Source organism: Schistocerca americana, chromosome 3 (assembly GCF_021461395.2).
Source record: "Schistocerca americana isolate TAMUIC-IGC-003095 chromosome 3, iqSchAmer2.1, whole genome shotgun sequence".
Taxonomy (NCBI): domain Eukaryota; kingdom Metazoa; phylum Arthropoda; class Insecta; order Orthoptera; family Acrididae; genus Schistocerca; species Schistocerca americana.
In genome coordinates, this window is record NC_060121.1 from 315,135,107 (window position 1) to 315,157,757 (window position 22,651).

General features: G+C 45.4%; 1 protein-coding gene across 2 annotated transcripts in view; it reads left to right on the top strand.

Moving 5' to 3' along the window:
• Window positions 1-22,651, top strand: part of LOC124605346 (collagen alpha-1(XVIII) chain-like) — a 650,709-nt gene that overhangs the window by 304,077 nt on the left and 323,981 nt on the right. Inside the window, exon 3 of one of the 2 annotated variants that reach the window (XM_047136964.1) lies at window positions 2,564-2,652. In XM_047136964.1, the coding sequence (XP_046992920.1) occupies window positions 2,564-2,652 (89 nt within the window). The remainder of the gene's footprint in view (window positions 1-2,563; window positions 2,653-22,651) is intronic. The other variant, XM_047136965.1, reaches the window with a different exon arrangement.

Genomic DNA, 22,651 nt, shown 5'->3' on the forward strand with positions numbered 1-22,651 from the left:
AGTCAACGTTCGTAATATTATGATTTCAGTATAATTTTTCAACATAAAGTTACACACTCTTTTCCAATCCATCCGTTCAGGAGGAACACTGCCAAGCAAGAGAAGAGAAGACGATGCTGAGGCACCAGCATTTTTCTTTAACACAAAGTGCAGTCAGAGGACATATATAAGATTCATGCTATCCTTGAGATCGAGAAGCTGTGCGGATGACAGTAAAAGGTGGCATTAATACAGACTTAGGCGTCAGAATACAGCAGTCACGATAATTAGTAAAGTAAAATTGACCTTACTGGTAGATTTAAAACAATTATTGAGGAAAAGGCTGGGATCGTATTTCGTAAATTAATATTGTTTGGAACTAACGAAAATTCGGTCTTTACTTTTACCAAAACCAAATAGCTTAGGCATCGTGTATTCAGTTCACATCTCATCTTTTTCAAGGGCTTTAAATGGTTTTCATGTATGTAGTGCTGACGGGATGCTTTGATCTGGCTCCATCATTAGTTCTTTATTGCCACTGTCCTCTAATTACAATACAGTCCTTCGTACGGCATTTTTTTCCTTGCAGAGAGCTGATGCCGAGGTCTACCATTCCTAGATCCTAGAGTCGCATTGTAAGACAATAACTCACCCAACATCGTAGCCCCTAGATCGTAAAACTCTATTGATATTTATATTGTCCATTTACTTTCCACTCTGTCATTTAAATTACATATGAAACTTATTTTGAGACCCGAGTGGTTAGCCGAGTGCCTGAAAGCACCCACTTCCGGTATACAGGGAGACGCGCCCATCTCGCGGATTAACGACTGGGAACCAGTGTGCCGGTCAGCTTGGATCCGATATTTAGACTATTTCTCACATCCATCTAAGTAAATATCAGGCTGATTCCCACGTTCCGCCTCAAATACACGATGTGCATACATTTCGTAACACGATATCACATTTGACCATGCGATTACGCTAGACGCAAGCGGAAGGGTTACACAGATTCCTCGCCCCCCCCCCCCCCCCCCCCCCCCCGCCCCGTAAAATAATATCCTATTTAAAGGTGTGGCAGGTGCTCCGCGAAATTCCGGATCGATCTTGGCTGGATAAAGCACGCCGAAAAGGAAGGATGGTTAAATTTATTTTAATGGTAGATCTATGTTTTTCACATTTAGAGCCAACTCAGTACAGTTAGTGAGATATTTGGTACAATACAGACAAAAAGAAAGGAAAATTTAGATTTGACCTCCCATGTAGGACGAGGTCATTAGAAATGAATCACAAGTTCGATTTGAAGAGGAATGTTGGTGGAATTCGGGTGCCTCCATTTCGAAGGAAACATCCCGACATTTTTCTGATGCGATTTAGAGAAACTAATGGAAAATCTAAATCTGGATGGAATCCAATCTCCGTCTTCCCGAATGTGAGTCCAGTGTCTTAACGCTGCTCCACGTGGCTCTTTTCATTACGGGAATCACGCACTTTCGTGCTGTGGAAGATCCTAGCGGAGGTGGTGTGCCGCCGCTTCCTCCGGCCTCTTACGAAGTTTCACATGTGTCCACAGAGCGTGGGCCACAATGATTAGTTATACAGTATAACACTGTGTGGCGTTGTTACGGATCAGAAAGAAAGAGAGAAGATGAATCCCTTTGCCGGCAATCCTCTTACTTGTCTCGAATAGCACCAATGGAGCCGCCGAGTTTAACGTTCCATTCAGTAGATGAATCATCAACAGCGTCACCTTCCATCATTGCACGGGGCACTGCCAAGGCCTTTTGGGCAAAGTGTGGCCATCAGAAAATTTAACTCACCATCCCTCTCGCCTTTTATAGCTTAATACTTGTGATGAAATCTTCATGGAACATAACATGATACGTTACAGTTGAACAACACACTATAGGCAATGAAACCTGACCTATAGAGGCGGATTAGAGCGGAGAAGAATTTTGCGTAGTAAATCACATACCATAAACTACAACCTATGTGGTCAATCCAACCGTACTTCTACCAGATTAGCGCCCTATATATTGACATGATACCTAACATTATAATAATTTTTGTGTTGTCGTACAAGGATCGCCTTGACACACCAAAGTCAGCAAAGCGAATCGATACCATAGACGTTAGCGAGGGTTGGCTGCAGTCCGCAAAGACTTCTGGGAGGTGCTCCTGAAGGCCACACCTTCCTCTCAGCGTAGCAGCGCCTTCACCCTGAGGTCGATATAGTGTCAAGCATAGCACAGCTCGCCCAGTGCGTTATCTCAACTGAAGGAGTCAACATCGTATTATAGGCCCAACGTGATAGTTAAAATTTCTAAATTTCTGATGGACTTGTTCATTTCAGTGTGGAACATTGTAAGGCAAGAGAACAGTTTGTTAACCCGTGCCTCAAGTTATGAGTTAATAATCGATAACAGTTGTAACTTATCAATCAATCCTGTGGAGAAAATCGATGACTGTACTTTCGTCTGGTCACAACAGTTTTAGCTGCCGATTTCTATGCTAGTAATATCTGCACTGCATTGTGTTCAGGCTACGGCATGCCTTATGTGATGGTCTGCGCCTTGTGTTTCAGCAGGAAACGGCATCAGAGGTGGATGCTGAGCTTCGCAGCCTTCGTCGCCGTGGCCTTGCAGACCGTCCTCAGCGCCCAAGCGATGGACTGTAAGTCTTGTTACTGGCTCTCTCTCTCTAGCTGGACTCTCTTGCTCAGTAGATTACATGACCTTCAAAACCGACCTACGAATTTCCATGAGTGAATTCATGCTTTAAGTAGGCGAGGCGGTTCCCTTTTCGATGGCAGCGTCAACAGTTTTAATGTACACTGCAGGGGCGTTCAGTATGCTATGCAACTTTTTTTCTGAAAGCAGGTTGGTTTTAATCGGGATTCTAGTACACCATACTATTCCTCACTCTTTCGGCTACAATACTACTTTCTTCTATTTTGACTAAAGTTCAGTCTTGATCACACCATTTATGTTTCAATGACATAGGTAACCGGTTTCGGTTATTTTTACATAACCATCATCAGACCCATGGCTCCCTTAGGATGGTAGGTGGAGCTCTCCTCAGCTGCTACATCAGTTGACTTCGTAGCAGCTGAGGAGAGCTCCGCCTACCATCCTAAGGGAGCCATGGGTCTGATGATGGTTATGTAATAATAACCGAAACCGGTTACCTATGTCATTGAAACATAAATGGTGTGATCAAGACTGAACTTTAGTCAAAATATAATAATCTATTGATCACTGTATTCCAAAAATGTGTACTAAAATTGTACCACTTTTTTCAATGCGACGTCCTTACACCATCTTACCGGGAGCGCCTCTATGCCAGCATGATTCCACTCTCGTGGTCGACGTCTGAGCCAAGGTTTTGCTTCATCAGTAACCTCCCCATCATCCACGTATTGCCTCCCGCCGAGTGCATCCTTCATAGAGCCAAACAGATGGTAGTCGGAAGGTACGAGATCCGGGCTGTAGGGTGGATGACAAACAGTCCAATCAAATTTTGTGAACTCCTCTCGGGTGAGCAAACTTGTGTGAAGCTTTGTGTTTTCCTGGAGAAGGAGAAGTTCGTTTGCATTGTTGTGACGACGAACACAATGAAGTCGAAATGGTTCAAATGGCTCTGAGCACTATGGGACTTAACTTCTGAAGTCATCAGTCCCCTAGAACTTAGAACTACTTAAACCTAACTTACCTAAGGACACCACACACATCCATGCCCGAGGCAGGATTCGAACCTGCGACCGGAGCGGTCGCGCGGTTCCAGACTGTAGCGCCTAGAACCGCTCGGCCAATCCGGCCGGCCATGAAGTCGTCTCTCATTTCCTGAAGGTAGCACAATGCATTTCAGAGTTGGTTGTTGCGCCATGACGAAGGAAATCAAACACAATAACCCCTTCAGAGCCCAAGAAGAGCAGCGCCATGATTTTACCGGCTGAGGGAGCGGCTTTGAAACTTTTTTTCGGTGGAGAGGTTGGGTAGCGCCACTCAATGGATTGTCGTTTAGTTTCCAGTTCGAAGTGATGAGCCCATGTTTCATTACCTGTGATCAAGTTCGACAAAAAATTGACACCATCAGCCTCGTAACGCACAAGAAATTCCGCGCAGATGGACCTTCGTTGCTCTTTGTGTTCTTCCGTTACAGTGCGCGTCATTTATGACGGCGGCCGAGTTTAGGTTCGTTCTGCGCATCCGACGTCACAAAACAGTCAGCCAATGAACAGAGAACGACGTTGCCAGAGCTCGACTGCAGTACAGTTTTAGAAACGTTCAGTCATAAAGAAAGTAACTGAACGAAAGCAATGTCTTGATAGCAGAATTTCTTATATAGAAAGTTTGGAAAAAGCATTCTTTATACCAATTGCTTCATATTCTATTAATTAATTAAACCAAACAAGCAATAAGCCTCCTAATTCAGGGGATAGCAAGGAAAGGTGTTTGTATCATTCTCACTAACCGCTTTTTCGCAATAAAGAACAGTGGTAATTGTTTATTTCCTGTTGTACTTCGACGAAACGCGAGTAATTCATGGTCATACCAACAGTGTTTGTAGGTGTTTTGCGTCCTAGCTTAAAGTCCTCCAGGAATGATATTGTATAACGAACTGCGTTAGCGTAATGGTGATAGTGTTTGGCTGCTAAGTGGAAGGTTCCGAGTTCAAACCTTGTTCTGTGCTCATGTTTTCTTTATTTACAAACAATGTCGAAGTGTCTTACTTCATGAATTTTATTCGTTTGAATGTAAGTTTTTGAAATTTCTAGTGGCAACTGAAATCCACCATACAGTAAGTATACGCTATGGACTTTTTACCTCTGTAAACTCTTCAAAATTTCGTTCAGTGGTTTACTACATTTAATGTTGCACAATAACTGCGTTGAACATCGAAACAAAATTAAGTCGTTTATGGGGGGAAGGTATCAGTCAAGAAGATGTGTAAAAATCAAATTTTTGGTCCAAATAGTTTTTGTGAAATCGAATGATAAGTGTGTCAAAGCAGTCGGAACACCATGTGTCTGCACAGGCGAGCAGTGCAGTGGTAACAAAATCGCGCACAGCGCGGAATGCGGGGAGCACGTCTCTGTAGCAGCCAAAGGGTTAATGCGGCCGTGGTGGCTTTACTTCATAAACTGCGCGCTCCCCCCTAAACATAAGTTTGCTTGGCGCGTGCAACTGGCAACGCAGCAATCTCCCGCGTTTGGGCAGGCATGCGCGAACCGCCAAGGTAAAAGAATTGAACTATGGGTGGCAATGAGCTCAACGGGCACACACCTTTGAGTGCCCAACTGATGGACGAGTGTGTCAGCAACATGAAGAGAGATGTCCAGCTGAGCAGCGAGGTGTTTGTTTGTGATCCATCGACCATGTCGAATGAGAATTTCCGCACGTTCCAAGATTGCAGGAATCACAGCTGTGTGCGGCCGGCGGGCACGCAGGAGATTGGACAAGATTTGCGCGACCTTGTTTCCATGATGACAGACGCCTCACCCAACGGCTCACCATGCTTATGTTCACTGGCAGGTCCCTGTAGATAACCTACAAGCACCTACGAATATCTGCAATGCTCTGGTTTTCCACCAAAAGAAACTCTGCTTGGAACGCACCTCCGTTGTTGACGCCATTTTGAAGGCTACGTATAGCGGTGCTACCTATCGGAACGTCATCAAACTATAGGGGTTGCAGCGGTAATATTCCATGATGTCCCACAACAAACTGCATATTTTTTCAGCCGAAATCGGCCAAGAAAAAAAAATGTATTGCATTACTTATTCAATGTCTATCGTAGCACCATGAAAGTGACGCGGCAAACGCAAAACTGGCATGAAGTGTAGTATAGGCTAGGATATCGCAACTGCGCAAAGGAGGTAGGAGAAATGGAAGCAAAATTCTCTATACAAGGACAGTTTACTGAGCGGGCTTGTCATTCAAAAATGGCATTTAACGTTTGTTGTTTGTGAGAAGATCGTGCTTTGCCTTTAGGTAAGAAGGAGAAAAGTCTACGTTTCGGAATTCGGAAACAAAAAAGTTACAGCTTGTCGTTCCGCGACATTGCTGCTCGCATTGACCCTACGACTGTCATGGAAATGTGGGATCGATAGGTTCAAGAGCGCCACACTCAACGCCATACAGAATGTCAACTGTCCTACGACTAGCGACCGAGACGACAGGTATATTGCTCGCACAGCCATGTAGGATCGCAAAGCCAAGTTCTGTGTCTTCTGTCAAGGAGTGGGATTCTCTATAGCAAGACAAGTATCAACACCGTGGGACGACATCTGAAGCACCACCAACCGACACAACAGCACGTCGACTGTTGGTAAGCCTCCCCTTTTGCAGCAACAGAGAGAGGCAGACTATGGTGCACTTGACAACAACATCGGACACAAGAGTGTCATCACGCCATTTTCTCTGGGAAGTCCAGGCTCCGTGTACAGCCTCACTATGGGCGTGGCTCTGAGTGGAAGCTCCAAGGGGAGCAATAGTAGCCAGAATGCATTCACCATCGTTTTACCGGCCCGGCAGCTGCAGTGATTGTATTCGATTCTATACACTGAGTACGTAACACCACAAACAGTAACTCTCACGAACAGTATTATGGACAGCAAGCGCTACATTTCGCATCTCTGAAGGTTCAAATGGTTCAAATGGCCCTGAGCACTATGGGACTTAACTTATGAGGTCATCAGTCCCCTAGAGCTTAGAACTACTTAAACTTAACTAACCTAAGGACATCACACGCATCCATGCTCGAGCCAGGATTCACCTGCGACCGTAGCGGTCGCGCAGCTCCAGATTGTAGCGCCTAGAACCTCTGAAGGCTGGTGGTTGGACCCCCTCTACAATGTCTGTGTGATCTTTTTTTTGTTTTTCAACAAGATAACGCAATAGTGCAATTTGTCGGAGCTGCTCTGATCTTCCTCGATGTCCCTCAAAGATCTTGTTGTCCTCACCAACACGTTTGATCTCTTTCACCCACTGAAAACAACTGGACACAGGTTTCCAAAAGACTGAAAAGCCGCCTCTCGGCTGCCACTACGACTGGCGATATCTGGTTTAGAGTTAAAGCTGCATGGAATGATGTGACCATACCTGCCGTCCAAGGTGAATCTGACTCGATTTGCTGGGTTGGAGCCGTTGTTGCTGGCAGCTCTGTCTACTAAATTTGACACACTGTACACCCCCAAATCACCAACAAATTTCATCCTGCATTTTTCCTGTTATTTACAACTCTTCCTACTTTTGCAATTTTAATGGCATGTAGCATATACACTGAGGTGACAGAAGTCATTGGATAGTTTCTAATACCTGTGAAAGGGTACAGTACCACCCGACATTGAAAATAGGTACAACATTCTTCGTTATTCTTGTCAGAACAACATATTTTTTTCTAATAATAACTCAATTTCAATTAATACAGAGAAGCCAGATACCAGTGTAGGAAAGAATAACAATTTATTTATTTAATTGATTACATGTGCACTCCCACAAAATCCCTACATCCAATTTGGTGAGATCTGTGGAATGAATGACTGTATGGTCGTCTGCTAACTGCAGATAGTGAATGTGCAATATATGATCATCTTTGAGACGGTCTTTTGGTCACCTTTGGTGGAACCAAAGAGATGAAATTTACCTGAGCTTTGAGCTGCCTGAAATGTGGCTGACCAATACGGTAGCATGGTGCTCCCCCACCTTGGCGGAGGTGCGAGATCGGTCATGTTTCAGCACTCTGCCGCTGGATCTAGTGTTGGTAAGACCTGTCTTAGGTGTGCTCCGTAAAGACAAAAGAGTGGAGACATGGTATTCATGTGAAATACTTAAGAGTAGTTTGGAATAATAATTTCTCTATTTCAGGAACTTTTGTGGGGAGAATTAAATGTCAGGCAGGTAATATTAAGGGGATCGTAGTAATCTTCGGAAGTGACCAACGGTCACAATGAAACCACGTGTAGCAATAAGTTGAAATACTTCCGAGTGCTTAAGTTAAGCTGAATTACTAGCGTGTGTGCTATAAGTTGGAAATATTTAAGAAATGGCGTGTGCAGAACTTGAAATTAGAGACGAGTACTTCCACGTGGTGAGTACTGTGTGAGTCTCTATCTGTGTGTGAGATAAAGAGGAGTACTCGTCCATGATATCAGTTGACGACTCGCGTGTGTGATGAATATGTTCTTAATATTACTTTGCGTGTTATGTTTCCGTGTGACGCTTGATTCAAACTATAATACTCTGAAAGTGAAGCAAGGTGAGTCAGCCGTCTACCCAGCAACGCCACTTGGCTTGCATTGCACAGGAAGACGTGCATATATCCTCCAGAGTCCATAGTAGGAAAGAAAAGTTACGAAGTGGGGCAGTGTCGTGTGAAACTGGGATGAATACTAATTGAAGTGGGAAAGCTGAAAGTAATGTGATTATAACGTTGTGACTATTCTTTGTATTGTATCTTGCCAGTGTGATGTACTTCATGAAATTTAAGTATGTGTGGTTGGCATGGGAGAGTAACAAGATAGTTTCAGAGGCATGTTCCTTTTTTGTACCACTCGGTCTGGAGGAAATTTTCGTGATGATGGGTGTGAGAGTCGAAGTGTGAGATATAGCAAAAGATCCACCACCCTATCCAGAAAGTGAACTGTAGCCTTAAATAATTACGAGACCATAAGATAGAGAATCACCAATGTAAAGCCATGCCCACTGGGCGGAATCTCTCATGTGTTGTTATTGTAGGTTATAGAATTTGTGTGTTTAGGTTATAGAATTTATCGGAATAAATAAGAGAGTGAAAAGAAAAAGATTGATGGCCTTTTCCTTCGAATTGTATGTTGTCATGATATCCAGAATTAATAATGTGTGCGCCATTCATATTCAGTGCGATGGCCACGTGTTGATCAAAGCCGTTAAATAAGAAAGAAAATGTGGTATCGCCAGTGCGTAGTGAACAGTCAGAGTTGTGTAAATTACTAATAGTCAGATGTGCGTTTCCGTTGCGTAATATTAAAACAGGAGAATAACTTGTAACTTAATTGTGAGTACTAGAGTTCATGTTACTCGATAAATAAGAATGAGTCCACTCGCTTGGCAGACCACTCATCTTGCAGGCCTGACTGCTTGATGCCACGGTATGAACGAGGCATGAGGGTGCCTCTCACCTATTGGACCTCCTTTTCTCCAGTGTAGTGCAGCAATTCGACGTGACATGGACTCAAAAGTTCCTTGCAGAAATACTGAGCCACGCTGCCTCTATTGCCGTCCATAATTGCGAATGCGTACCAGTGGAGGATGGCGTGCACGAACTGAGCTCTCGATTATGTCCCATAAGTTTTTCGATGCGGTTCATGTCGGGCGATCTGGGTGGACAAATCATTCACTCTAATTGTCCAGAATGTTCTCCAAACAAAATGGTTCAAATGGCTCTGAGCACTATGGGACTCAACTGCTGTGGTCATAAGTCCCCTAGAACTTAGAACTACTTAAACCTAACTAACCTAAGGACATCACACACATCCATGCCCGAGGCAGGATTCGAACCTGCGATCGTAGCGGTGGTGCGGTTCCAGACTGTAGCGCCTTTAACCGCTCGGCCACTCCGGCCGGCGTTCTCCAAACCAGTTGCCATCAATTGTAGCCCGATGACATGACCTCGTTGTCTGGAAGTACGAAGTCAATGAATGGCTCAGCTGGCACAGTTACCTGTTGAAACTTGGGTCTATGGCTTCGTGGGGTCTACGCCATACTCGGACCCTACCATTACCTCTTTCCAGCTGAATTTGGGACTCATTCGACGAGGCCACGGCTTTCCAGTCGGTATGGTCACGAACCAAGGTTAGGTGTTGCAGACGATGTCCTGCTGTTAGCAAAGGCACTCGCTTCGGTCGTCTACTGCCATAAACCATCAACGCCAAATTTCGCCGCATTGTCCTAACGGATACGTTCGTCGCACGTCCCACGTTGATTTCTGCGGTTTTTTCACCCATTGTTGCTTGTCTGTTAGCACTGACAACTCTACACAAACTCCGCTGCTCTCGATCGTTTAGAGAAAGCCGTCAGCCACTGTGTTGTCCATGGTAAGACATAATGCCTGAACTTTGATATTCTCGGCACGCTCTTGACACGAAGTATCTTGGAATATTGAATTCCCTAACGATTTCCGAAATGGAATGTAACTTGCGTCTAGCTGCAACTAACATTCCGCGCTCAAAATCTCTTAATTCCGGCCATAATCACGTCGGAAACGTTTCTACAAGAACCACCTGAGTACTAATGACAGTTCCACCATCTGTATATGTAAATATCGCTATCCCATGACTTTTGTCACCTCGGTGTAATGTGTAGGCGTAAATCTTTGTGTATGGTCCTACCTGAAAAACAAGAGAGAATCTCGTGAACGAGCAGGAATAAAAGCGAAGGGAGCTACGTGTGTGTATGAGGAAATCTTCGGGTTTTGCGATTTTGCTTTAATGTATTTCTAAATCGTGTGGTTGCCTGAGACGAATGCTGTTACAGACTGTGAGAATTATGTGTTGAAAAAGACGGATAACAGCACTTATATGTTGCGAAAAAACACAAGTAATCGAGTGAATGATGGCAGACGGAACTACCGAACTAACGATTTTACTCTCGTTGAAGTTGAATTTGCTATTGAGGAAATGAAGGATGAATATATAGTTTTTACATTCACATGCGGCAAAGATTACTTTCAGAAAGTTTTCTATAAGTGTGATCCACAGCCAGGAAGGGTTAGTGAAGATGAAGATGGGTTTCCAGCAACAAGTCACTCATTAGGTTTCCAAATTTATGATATTACTCTTTACTTTTTCCGGGTGTTTTCATACCCATCTGAGGAAGGTACACACGTTTCACATATAAAATAAATGGCAGGTCTAACATTTGTTCGCAACATTCTTTACTCATTTTGCCTTTTCATAAGCGTGATTAAGGAAATATACAATGTTATTCATAAGTAGCTACAGGGCTTTGGAAGGCGAATTCACCAAAAGTACAACACATACAGCAAAATTACACATATCACTGGGTACAGCATCTCTCCAAGTATCGATTTCACAGTTAAACTACAGCACCACTTCCTTTCTGAGTCCCCCTTATATCGTCTGTATCGGCGCAGACCCTACCAGAATGGGTTTTAACTGCGGATCAAAGCACCTCGCGCTGCATTTCATGTCTTGAAAATTTGTGGGCTGGGGGAGGGGGGGTTACCTGTTAAAATACCTGCTGCTTTCATTTCCGTGAGCTATTTCATCAGTGTACTCAACGCCCCAAACTTTTAAGCTCCAAATTATACCCATGGTTCAAGGACTTAAACTGAGAGTGTTCGGTACGAACCAACGGTCAAAAATACACTCCTGGAAATTGAAATAAGAACACCGTGAATTCATTGTCCCAGGAAGGGGAAACTTTATTGACACATTCCTGGGGTCAGACACATCACATGATCACACTGACAGAACCACAGGCACATAGACACAGGCAACAGGGAATGCACAATGTCGGCACTAGTACAGTGTATATCCACCTTTCGCAGCAATGCAGGCTGCTATTCTCCCATGGAGACGATCGTAGAGATGCTGGATGTAGTCCTGTGGAACGGCTTGCCATGCCATTTCCACCTGGCGCCTCAGTTGGACCAGCGTTCGTGCTGGACGTGCAGACCGCGTGAGACGACGATTCATCCAGTCCCAAACATGCTCAATGGGGGACAGATCCGGAGATCTTGCTGGCCAGGGTAGTTGACTTACACCTTCTAGAGCACGTTGGGTGGCACGGGATACATGCGGACGTGCATTGTCCTGTTGGAACAGCAAGTTCCCTTGCCGGTCTAGGAATGGTAGAACGATGGGTTCGATGACGGTTTGGATGTACCGTGCACTGTGCAGTGTCCCCTCGACGATCACCAGTGGTGTACGGCCAGTGTAGGAGATCGCTCCCCACACCATGATGCCGGGTGTTGGCCCTGTGTGCCTCGGTCGTATGCAGTCCTGATTGTGGCGCTCACCTGCACGGCGCCAAACACGCATACGACCATCATTGGCACCAAGGCAGAAGCGACTCTCATCGCTGAAGACGACACGTCTCCATTCGTCCCTCCATTCACGCCTGTCGCGACACCACTGGAGGCGGGCTGCACGATGTTGGGGCGTGAGCGGAAGACGGCCTAACGGTGTGCGGGACCGTAGCCCAGCTTCATGGAGACGGTTGCGAATGGTCCTCGCCGATACCCCAGGAGCAACAGTGTCCCTAATTTGCTGGGAAGTGGCGGTGCGGTCCCCTACGGCACTGCGTAGGATCCTACGGTCTTGGCGTGCATCCGTGCGTCGCTGCGGTCCGGTCCCTGGTCGACGGGCACGTGCACCTTCCGCCGACCACTGGCGACAACATCGATGTACTGTGGAGACCTCACGCCCCACGTGTTGAGCAATTCGGCGGTACGTCCACCCGGCCTCCCGCATGCCCACTATACGCCCTCGCTCAAAGTCCGTCAACTGCACATACGGTTCACGTCCACGCTGTCGCGGCATGCTACCAGTGTTAAAGACTGCGATGGAGCTCCGCAAACTGGCTGACACTGACGGCGGCGGTGCACAAATGCTGCGCAGCTAGCGCCATTCGACGGCCAACACCGCGGTTCCTGGTGTGTCCGCTGTGCCGTGCGTGTGATCATTGCTTGTACAGCCCTCTCGCAGTGTCCGGAGCAAGTATGGTGGGTCTGACACACCGGTGTCAATGTGTTCTTTTTTCCATTTCCAGGAGTGCAAATCTTTTAGGTCTTGCGAGGTCTTAAAATAGCAATGTGTGCGAGGCACGTGTTTGTGAACTGTTTACCATGAGAAACAGAACTTAATATTCTTTGATGTATCCATGGTAGTTTTGTCTCTGTTCACAAGTCTTGACTGATTGTCAAAGGAAGAACATTGTGCGTTACAGAAACTTTCATATTTGCGTTCAGCCAAAGATACTGGATCGTTGAGGCTGGAGAAGACAGTCCATAGTTCTCACATAGACTTATTGGCACAGTAGAGTCTGAAGTGATAATTTTCTACGTGCGAGAGAAAATTCATCAAAAAGGTCCCTTCAATGTGCCCGTTAAATGCGCAACTGGAGCAATATCACGCGGAGAGTATTGGTGGCCCATCAAATACACCCTATCGTAAGCAGTATACAGGTCTCCCAGAAATGTTGCATCAAACTTCGAGGGGCTGTAGCGGGTGCCTTGAGAACAGATCCTGGGTAGGAACCCATGTCTCGAAACGTTAGCCATCAACGCTATAGAGCATCGAAGTTATAGACGCTGGCTCCTGTCGCTAGGCCACTACTTCAGCAGCAAACGTGACTTTGCACGCTAAGGGACCGTAGGAGGAACGTCTAGCATTGTTGTTTATTATTCAATGATCGCGATTCATTGCCATGACTGCTAGTGGCGAAAATGGAGCCAGCTGCTACGAAACCATCATTCACCGATGAAACAGAGCATCGTAATCATATGACACATGGCCCTTCTACGCAGCAGCTAGCTCCATCTTCTCCCCTGGCGATAGTGACAATCAGTCGCGATCACTAAACAACAAACAGCATTGCGAGACGTTCTGCCTACAGTCCGGTGTCAGCGTATAGAGTCACATTTGCTGCCAAAGGGGCGGCCTAGTGGCAGGCGCCTGCACCTATAAGTTCGATGCTCTGTAGCGTCATCAGATGACGTTTCTGGACACGGGTTCCTGTCATTTATTTGTTCCTTAAGCCACACTCTAGAACCCTCGAAGTTTGTCACAACATTTCTGGAACACCCTGCATACAAGCAATGGTGGCCAATGATTTTGATCCCAGGGTGAATTATATCAACTGATTACTCATAAAATTGCAGCAAAGTCGAACCTCCTAGGGATTATATTGTTCACAATCACGTTTCTTTCAATTGTGGTGGTGTTTTCTACCGCTCTGATAACCATATATGGAGTGATATAAAACTATACGCCTGGCTCCAGATACACAGATCACCAGCAACGATTTTTTATCAACCTGTGAATTTCAATCGTACAAGAGCAACTATTACTACTTGAAGTGAACTACAGCATCCGTCTTATGATCTGCAGACGGCTGGTGACGAAATAAACTGGTAATCTGCTATTGAAACTGTGTTACATGGTACCAGAAAATAAACTATTTTTCCAAAGGAGACTTTATTTGCTGATATCTCGTTTGTTTGGAGCACATGGCTTGGTGTTCATTCGCTGTAAGTCTCCACAGTTGTTGACGTACCTACCTCTCGTTCACGTGAGGATATGCTTTCAACAAGATGGTACATTATCTTATTTAGAATTCAATCTTCTTAAGCAGCAGAACAACATATATTTTCTCCCTCATGGTCGGCGCGATCGCTGGCTATCACATGCACTAAACTCCACTATAAACGTAAGAGAAAATGATTGGTAAATTCTTAACTTCATGTTCACTACACAACGGACAGCAACGACGTTTGAGAGAGTACGGAATAACTTTACGAGCTGTCGCAATGCACGCACTGAGACTGTCAGTCACCATTTTGACCTGTTCCCATGAGTTTATTGGCTGTAAATTGTTGATGTCAATAAGAAATGAAACATTCATTTCTAACAGTTTGTTCCCTATTTCAAAGTACTCAGTGTACGATCATCTAAGATCTCTTGGGTTTTACCCTAAAGATTTAACACTTCCTGTATTCACTGGGAAACCTTAATGTTCACAATCCAAACTTTAGTTTAAGCAATGAAGTAGTTTCCTCGTTTAATACCACTGGAAGTAGCAATCATACGCATTCTTCAAACGACACATCGAACATGATCAGGTAGTTTGGGAGAACTTGCTGCTTAAATGCGTTTTTCAATGACAGAGCAAGTGAAAGAGCAATCATATTTCAATGTTGCTTATTATACGACCGGTAAACGAGTAGTTCATTCTGCGTTGGATGCTTTACTGGCTAGTTTACACGGCGCCAGGCATAGCACACAGTAAAGAAGTCTTACGGCTCATTCATGTCGAATAACGTCCATGTGGACACCCACATTTATCAGGTACAAAGATGAGTATCACAGATATTGTTCATGTTGAATCCCTCTCTTTTCAAGCATTCATCCCCACTTGTAGGGTCTGCAGGTTAATCAGATGTGGCCTGTTAAATTTAAGGGGTGGCCGGATGCCCTTCCTGTCGTCACACCGTTACCCCCTGGGAAGGAATTAGTGTACCCCAACTGTCTGTGACTAGTGTAATCCATGGAATAGTGCAAATGTGTACAGATGTCTGCAAGCCGTGTAACTGAGGCGGAACGTGGCGACCAGCCCGGTATTAACCTAGCAGGATATGGAAAACCGCCTAAAAATCACATCCAGGCTGGCCTGCACTCCGGCCCTCGTCGTTAATCCGCTGGGCGGATTCGATTCGGGGCCGGCGCGCCTACCCGAGTCCAGGAAGCAGCGCGTTAGCGCTCTCGGCGACCCTAGTGGGTTATTATTCCTGTTGAATACCCTGAACAAACCAGATGTCGAACCCGAACATTTCGAGTACTAGATTGACGTATATGGAAAGTTAAGCTGTCAAACTGAGTTAGCCAGCCGCGGTAGCCGAGCGGTTCTAGGGGCTCAGTCCGGAACCGCGCGATTGCTACGGTCGCAGGTTCGAATCCTGCCTCGGGCATGGATGTGTGTGATGTCCTTAGGTTAGTTAGGTTTAAGTAGTTCTAAGTTCTAGGGGACTGATGACCTCAGCAGTCAAGTCCCATAGTGCTCAGAGCCATTTGAACCATCAAACTGAGTTAGTGCTGGAATAATATATTTCAGTGATAAGTTCACGCTAGAAGCAACAGCCACAATGGAATTATTTAACCTGTTTTTTGCTTAGTTCGTCGCCCACTTTCCAGGTAGCAAGATATTGTGCAACAGATGTTTTGTCAAGGAAATAAGTGGCCACCTCAAGAGAGAACTATCGAATCGTGATTTTGGAGGCGGTAATCCTAATCAAGACCCACTAGGATACACTCTGAAACCAATGCATATGAAACAAAACAGACAGCATTGCTTCTGTATGGTGAAGTGCCTTATCTAATTTCGAAGTAGGAAGTGATGTTCCTTTTATCTTTAATAAAACTGGAATTTAGCCACCACTTCTTTTGATGCAAAATTTGAAAAGAAAAAGATCTGAAAAACGTATACTAAGACAAAAAGAATTGTGTAGAGATGCAGAAACAGGGACAAACGCCGCGCGGAGTGGCCGCGCGGTTTGAGGCGTCCTGTCACTGACTGCGCGGCCTCTTCCGTCGAAGGTTTGAGTCCTACCTCGGGCATGGTTGCATGTGTTGTTCTTAGCATAGGTTAGTTTAAGTAGTGTGTAAGTCTAGGGACCGATGACCTAAGCAGTTTGGTCCCTTAGGAATTCACACACATCTGAACATTTTTTGAACAGGGAAAAAGTTAAGACTGAAGAACCCACTAATTTTAAGAGCTCCATAGACATTTCTAGGGCATGGGCCAAAATTCAGTTGAGTGGAATGGGCATGTAGGAAGCTGTGTAATGTAGAAATAAACTTACCGATAATTAGAGTCATTTACAGCAAGACAACGCCAGCGACATAACGCATAAATTTCAGATAATGTTTCCGTGAAATGCACTCCCTAGCGAGGGCAATAAACACACAAAAAAACAGCAGTGACGACCTTACGATAGCGAGAGTGAACTTGTGTAAACAACAACAAATTACTGCCATCTTTTTCTCAACTTTTCAGATAGCAAGTCGAAAGAAGACAAATTTATCAACAGCGAACATACGCAGATGTACTTAAGAACTTCATGAACGGCGTACGTCCATCAGAAATAATATGCGCAGAAAAATTAAAATACTCCCAGAAAATTGAAAGTATCGGGCTGAGCTATAAAATGGCTTATCCTTATGGAGTGTAAGGGTCGGGATGACAGTGTTATCGCTCCAAAACAGCGGAAAATGTCAAACCAAGAACTTAAATTTTATAAAGGAAGGAAGTTCTCTGTACTTGAAAACCTTACTGCCGTGAAACGCAACCTGTTGCTGCAGACATTAACTCACAAGTTAGTAAAACATCAGGAAGATGAAATTCAGTATGATACCGAAGTGACGACTGGGAAACTCCGACAGGTTATTCACTTGTTGATTTGGGATGTTTTCGGCATTAGTACACATGTGACGCTGTTAATCGGCTAATGGGCGAGGTGCAGACAAGAGGTAGGAAAAGTCATTATCCTGGATCACTGGAAAGAAAAGAGACAAGACAGAAAATAACCTGTAGGCTTTAATCAGCTCCTTTTCCATTACGTAGGAGATATTCACGAAATTATTAACATCCGCATAAAAACTCTTGTATTTCACTCAAGCTAAGCACACCAACTGATCAAAAGTATCCTGACAGCTCTTTATAATGCAGAATTTACCATTGGATATCACGAGAGGTGGACCGCAGCCGGCCGCTGTGGCCGAGCTGTTCTAGGCGCTTCAGTCCGGAACCGCGCTGCTGCTACTGTCACAGGTTCGAATCCTGCATCGGACATGGATGTGTGTGATGTCCTTAGGTTAGTTAGGTTTAAGTACTTCTAAGTCTAGCGGACTGATGACCTCATATGTTAAGTCCCATGGTGCTTAGAGCCATTTGAACGATTTCTGTAAGTCAGTGGTTTGTGGACAATAACATCCCTGAAGTGGACTGGCCTGCGCAGTCTCGACCTCAGCCTAATGGAACAACTTTGGGATGAGACTACAAGTAGGCTTCGCTCCAATCACTAGTATCCACCATCGCTACCTTCTCTAGTTTCGGTTCCTGAGTAAGAATGTGCTGCCAATCCTCCGCAGACATTCAGACACATCACTGAAAGTGACTCCAGCAGAGTTCACCACGTCATAAAGGCGAATGGTGGATAAACTCCATATTAATGTCCATTAATAAGTGTTCATATACTTTAGATTGGATAGTGTAGTTTTAGTCCTAATGATGATAAAATGAAAGTTGTCGAAAGAATGGGATCCGTATAGTCTTTGACGCATCTTGAAATTAAAGATCATTGTGTTCAGATGTTCTGTCTGCTCTGTACAGTCACCAATCGGTCGAACGATCATCGCTTGCTTCATCTCTGACTATGATTTGTGTATGCGTAAAATTCCAAGTAGCACCGTAGTGCGAAATCCATGTTAACTAGTCATACTGCAAGGACTTCTCAGATTATCCTGCGTCGGCCTATGATTCATCTGATGGACTGCGTGCGTAGTGACCAAAATAAAACTGGCCAGCAAAGTGTTTTTAACGTCTCGTGACAGCGCGTTTATAAACAGCAAACAAATGAGCGACTGTAAAGACATTTGAGCGAGATGGAGCAGCAGCATACATCACACACGCAACCTTGGCATTAGTTCTGCTAAAGTGCAACAATCACGCGCTATTATACAGTAAGGAAGAACGCACAATATACTTAACTGTTCACAAAGTCACAGAGAACTGTAGGCACACGCCAACAGAAGGATCCAAACAGTCAGTTAGCAACTGTGTATTGGCAATCTAAATAGCTGTCCAAGTGAGATGCTGTTTGCAACCCACTCACATACCCACAGCGTCAACGAGATAGATTCTACAGCACAGCACGATACGAAGTGAGTTCATGCCGACAATGCGGTCAGTTTTACATCCTGCGTCTCATCAGAGGCCAGTCCCATGTGACTAGTCGCGAGCAGACTATATCGCTGACTTTCGATCTAGCCGTTTGAGGACACAGATGTACAGGGGCGGACAAAAAAAGTGAGAACATAAAAACAACACATTATCATGCCTAATTCTGTGTAGGTAAAACCACTGACATTCAAAACAGCTTTCAGTTGTCTCGGAATGGATAAATGCCGGTCCTGTATGGTTTTCAGAGGCATGTTATATCGTTCTTCCTATGAAATATTTGCAAGGTAAGTAACAACGATGGAGATGGATAGTGATCACGCAACCTTCTCTTCAGTGTAGACCACAAAGTCTCAATAATACTGAGATCTGATGACTATCATTGTCAGGAGAGATGTGACAAGTCATTCTAGTGCTCACAAAACCAGTTCTCGACGATGCGAGCTGCAGAACAGGAGCTGTGTCATCTTAGAACACTGCATCACCATTTGGGAGCAAACACTGATCAGTCAAATTTGTCACATAATCCATACAGATTAACCATGGGGCTCATGGAATGCCACGATATGGTTGCCCAAATTATTATTGAATCCCTCCACCGTGTGTCATTCTTGGGTCGTAAACTCGGAAGAATTTGGAAATAGTATGAAACAAGAGTCATTTGGCCAAATGACATTCTTCAATTGCTGTACAGTCCAAATTTTATGACTTCGGCGCCACGTTTTCCTCTTACGGGCATTTGTATCACCGATGAATGCTTTTGAGTTCCAGATCGCCCTGCAGTTCCCTGCTTATAGAGCTCCGTTCGTGTTGTCTTGGTGCTGACAGGGTTTCGAGTACGACGTTCATTTCTGCAGTGACTTTTCCAGCTGTCGTCCTCTTACAGAGCAACTTCGTTTTCAAAGATCTATATTTACCAAAGTATCATATGTACAAATATGACTGATGCATGGATAGAACCGTAAACTCACCGACTTTGCCTCGTGCCCACCAGCTGGCGTTAAAAGTACAGTGCCTTGACAAAATGGTGAGAAAGCAAGAGGATGAACATTTCGCCGCTAAGATGAGTTTCAGCGATGAAGTATCCTTCCGTTATACGGAAACATCGGCACAATGTGAGAGTTTGGGACACTGAAAATGCTTATAAAATTCTGACCCATTGGCTGCTGATACCGTGTATTTCATCTCCGAACAAGACGGGGCAATTCCTCAGTGGAGAACCGATGTTCGTCGCTACATAAATGGCGAAGTTCCGCACCGTGGATTGGGCGTTAGCGGTGAGATGACGTGGTACTGTTCCTTTGCCCCCCCCTCTCCCCCCCCCCCCCCCCCCCCCCCCCCCCCCCAAGGCCGCCTGACCTAGCGCCTTGTGACTTTGATAGCATATTAAGGGACCGAGTTTACGTATCCTCGATGAAAAGAACGCTAGAAAAGCTCAGAGAACGCATCGATGTTGCTGTAATGATCGTTGACGGGATGTATAGATCGTTGACACGATGTATAGAACGAACTTGACTACCGCATGGACACGTGTCGTGTGACCAGAGGGGCACTTTACAACATTTGTAGGATACAGTATGCATAGTTGATGAGTTTACTGTTCTGTTCATGCATGAATCATATTTGTTCATTTAATGCTATGGAAAATATAGAGGCCGGCCGAAGTGGCCGTACGGTTCTAGGCGCTACAATCTGGAACCGCGAGACCGCTACGGTCGCAGGTTCGAATCCTACCTCGGGCGTGGATGTGTGTGATGTCCTTAGGTTAGTTAGGTTTAAGTAGTTCTAAGTTTTAGGGGACTGATGACCTCAGCAGTTAAGTCCCATAGTGCTCAGAGCCATTTGAACCATTTTTTGAAGATATACAGCTGTGAAATTGAATGGACCATTTATAGTAACCTTGTATTTTTCGTCACAATCTTCGTCAACGACCTCCTGTCACCCTCACTGAACAAACGCTTTCTCCCACGTTGTGACTTAGAGGGTTATTATTTTCCGCTTTCCCTTTGTGCGGTATAAATCTTCGATATGGTGCCTCTTGAAACACTTGCTGCGTGGGGAAGCAGTGGCCGTACGAGAACCAACAATTTGTTCACGACTGAAATCATTTAGTTCCCACTCACAACACAAAAAACTTTTCGGACGGCGAATGACACTTGCGACACATTGGAGACCATGCACACACAGGTGCTGTCCGTGGTCAAGTACAACGCGTCACCTACAGGCTTGACTAGAATCAGCTAGAATCAGCACCTACGATCGAGCATGCATTTCTCTGTGTTTCCATATTTTTACCGTACTCTTATATCAAGGACAGTCAGCAAAGGCAGTAAAATCTCCTGGGATCCACGGTCGCATTATCATGCAGTCTGTCACTTTTACCTCAGGGCCGAGTTGAAGAGGCAGATGTACTCATGTAACTCCCCCCCCCCCCCTCTCTCTCTCTCTCTCACACAGACACACACACACACACACAAGCACTGGAAGAAACTATTAAAACACTGAAAACGTTATTTCTGCCATCGCTCAGGTACAGCTACTAGGCGTGTCGTCCCGGTTTCATAAACTGCGAACTGAGCACCATCGACGGTGACGCTGGAGAATTGTTATCCTGCACATTTACTTATTGCGTGTCAGACGTATTTACAATTCCCGGGACAGCTTTATTTCGGCCACCCCGTCGTCCTGGAGTTTCGCCAAAAACAACATGGGCTGGAGTTCCGCTCGCTGTGGACAGATCCTGACGCCAGTCTCATGGGACGGCGCGATGCGTCACTTGTCAGGGCGTGGCGCGGCTGCGTGAACATGCGCGCGTGTGTGCGTGCGTGCCGTACGTGGCTGCTATAAATACGTCGGCGCCGAAATGTCACGCCCCACCGACAATTTCTGCCACTTAGCTGCATTCGCGCTTCCGCCTGCTTTTCAGCCCGCCCTCAATGAGGCCAGCAGGCGGACGGGCGAGGCCGCGCCAAGCAGTGCACGCCTGTCAGGTGGCGAGTCACGTGACTGCTGCCAAAATGTCGCCGCTGCGATATTGGTAGACCAGCTGGTATTAACCTCAATCTACCTTAGACATCACATGATTCTGAAGAAGGGTCGAAACGTCGATCATTTGTAGAAACAAGACGCTGCCTAACAACCCAGAAGATTTTAACTTCAGTGATGTTAACATCTCCGTCGTCGTTGGGACGGAGCTGCGATGTACAGTGAAGAGCCAAAGAAACTGGTACATCTGCCTATTGTCGTGTAGGGCCCCCGCGAGCACGCAGAAGTGCCGTTACACAACATGGAATTGACTCGACTAATGTATGAAGTACTGCTGGAGGGATTTGACACCATAAATCCAGCAGCGCTGTCCATAAATCCGTAAGAGTACGAGGGGTGGAGATCTCTTCTGAACAGCACCTTGCAAAGCATCCTAGATATGCTCAATACTCTTCATGTCTGGGGAGTTTGGTGGCCAGCGGATATATTTAAACTCTGGAGAGTGTTCCTGGAGCCACTCTGTAGAAATTCTGGACGTGTGGGCTATCGCATTGTCCGGCTGGAAGCGTCGAAGTCCGTCGAAATGCACGATTGATATGAATGGATGCAGCTGATCAGTCAGGATGCTTACATACGTGTCACCTTCCAGAGTCATATATAGACGTATCAAGGGTCCCATATCACTCCAACTGCTCACGCCCCACATATTACAGAGCCTCCGCCAGCTTAAACAGTCCCCTGCTGACATGCAGAGTCCATGGGTGCATGAGGTTGTCTCCATCCCCATACAAGTCCATCCGCTTGATACAACATGAAACGAGACTCTTCCGATCAGGAAACATTTTTCCAATCATCAACAGTCCAATGTCAGTGTTGACGGGCCCAGGCCAGGCGTAAAGCTTTGTGTCGGGAAGTCATCAAGGGTATGCCAACGGGCCATCGCCTCTGAAAGCCCATATCGATGAATGGTTCGGACGCTGAAATCCAGCACTGAAATCTGCAGCAATTTG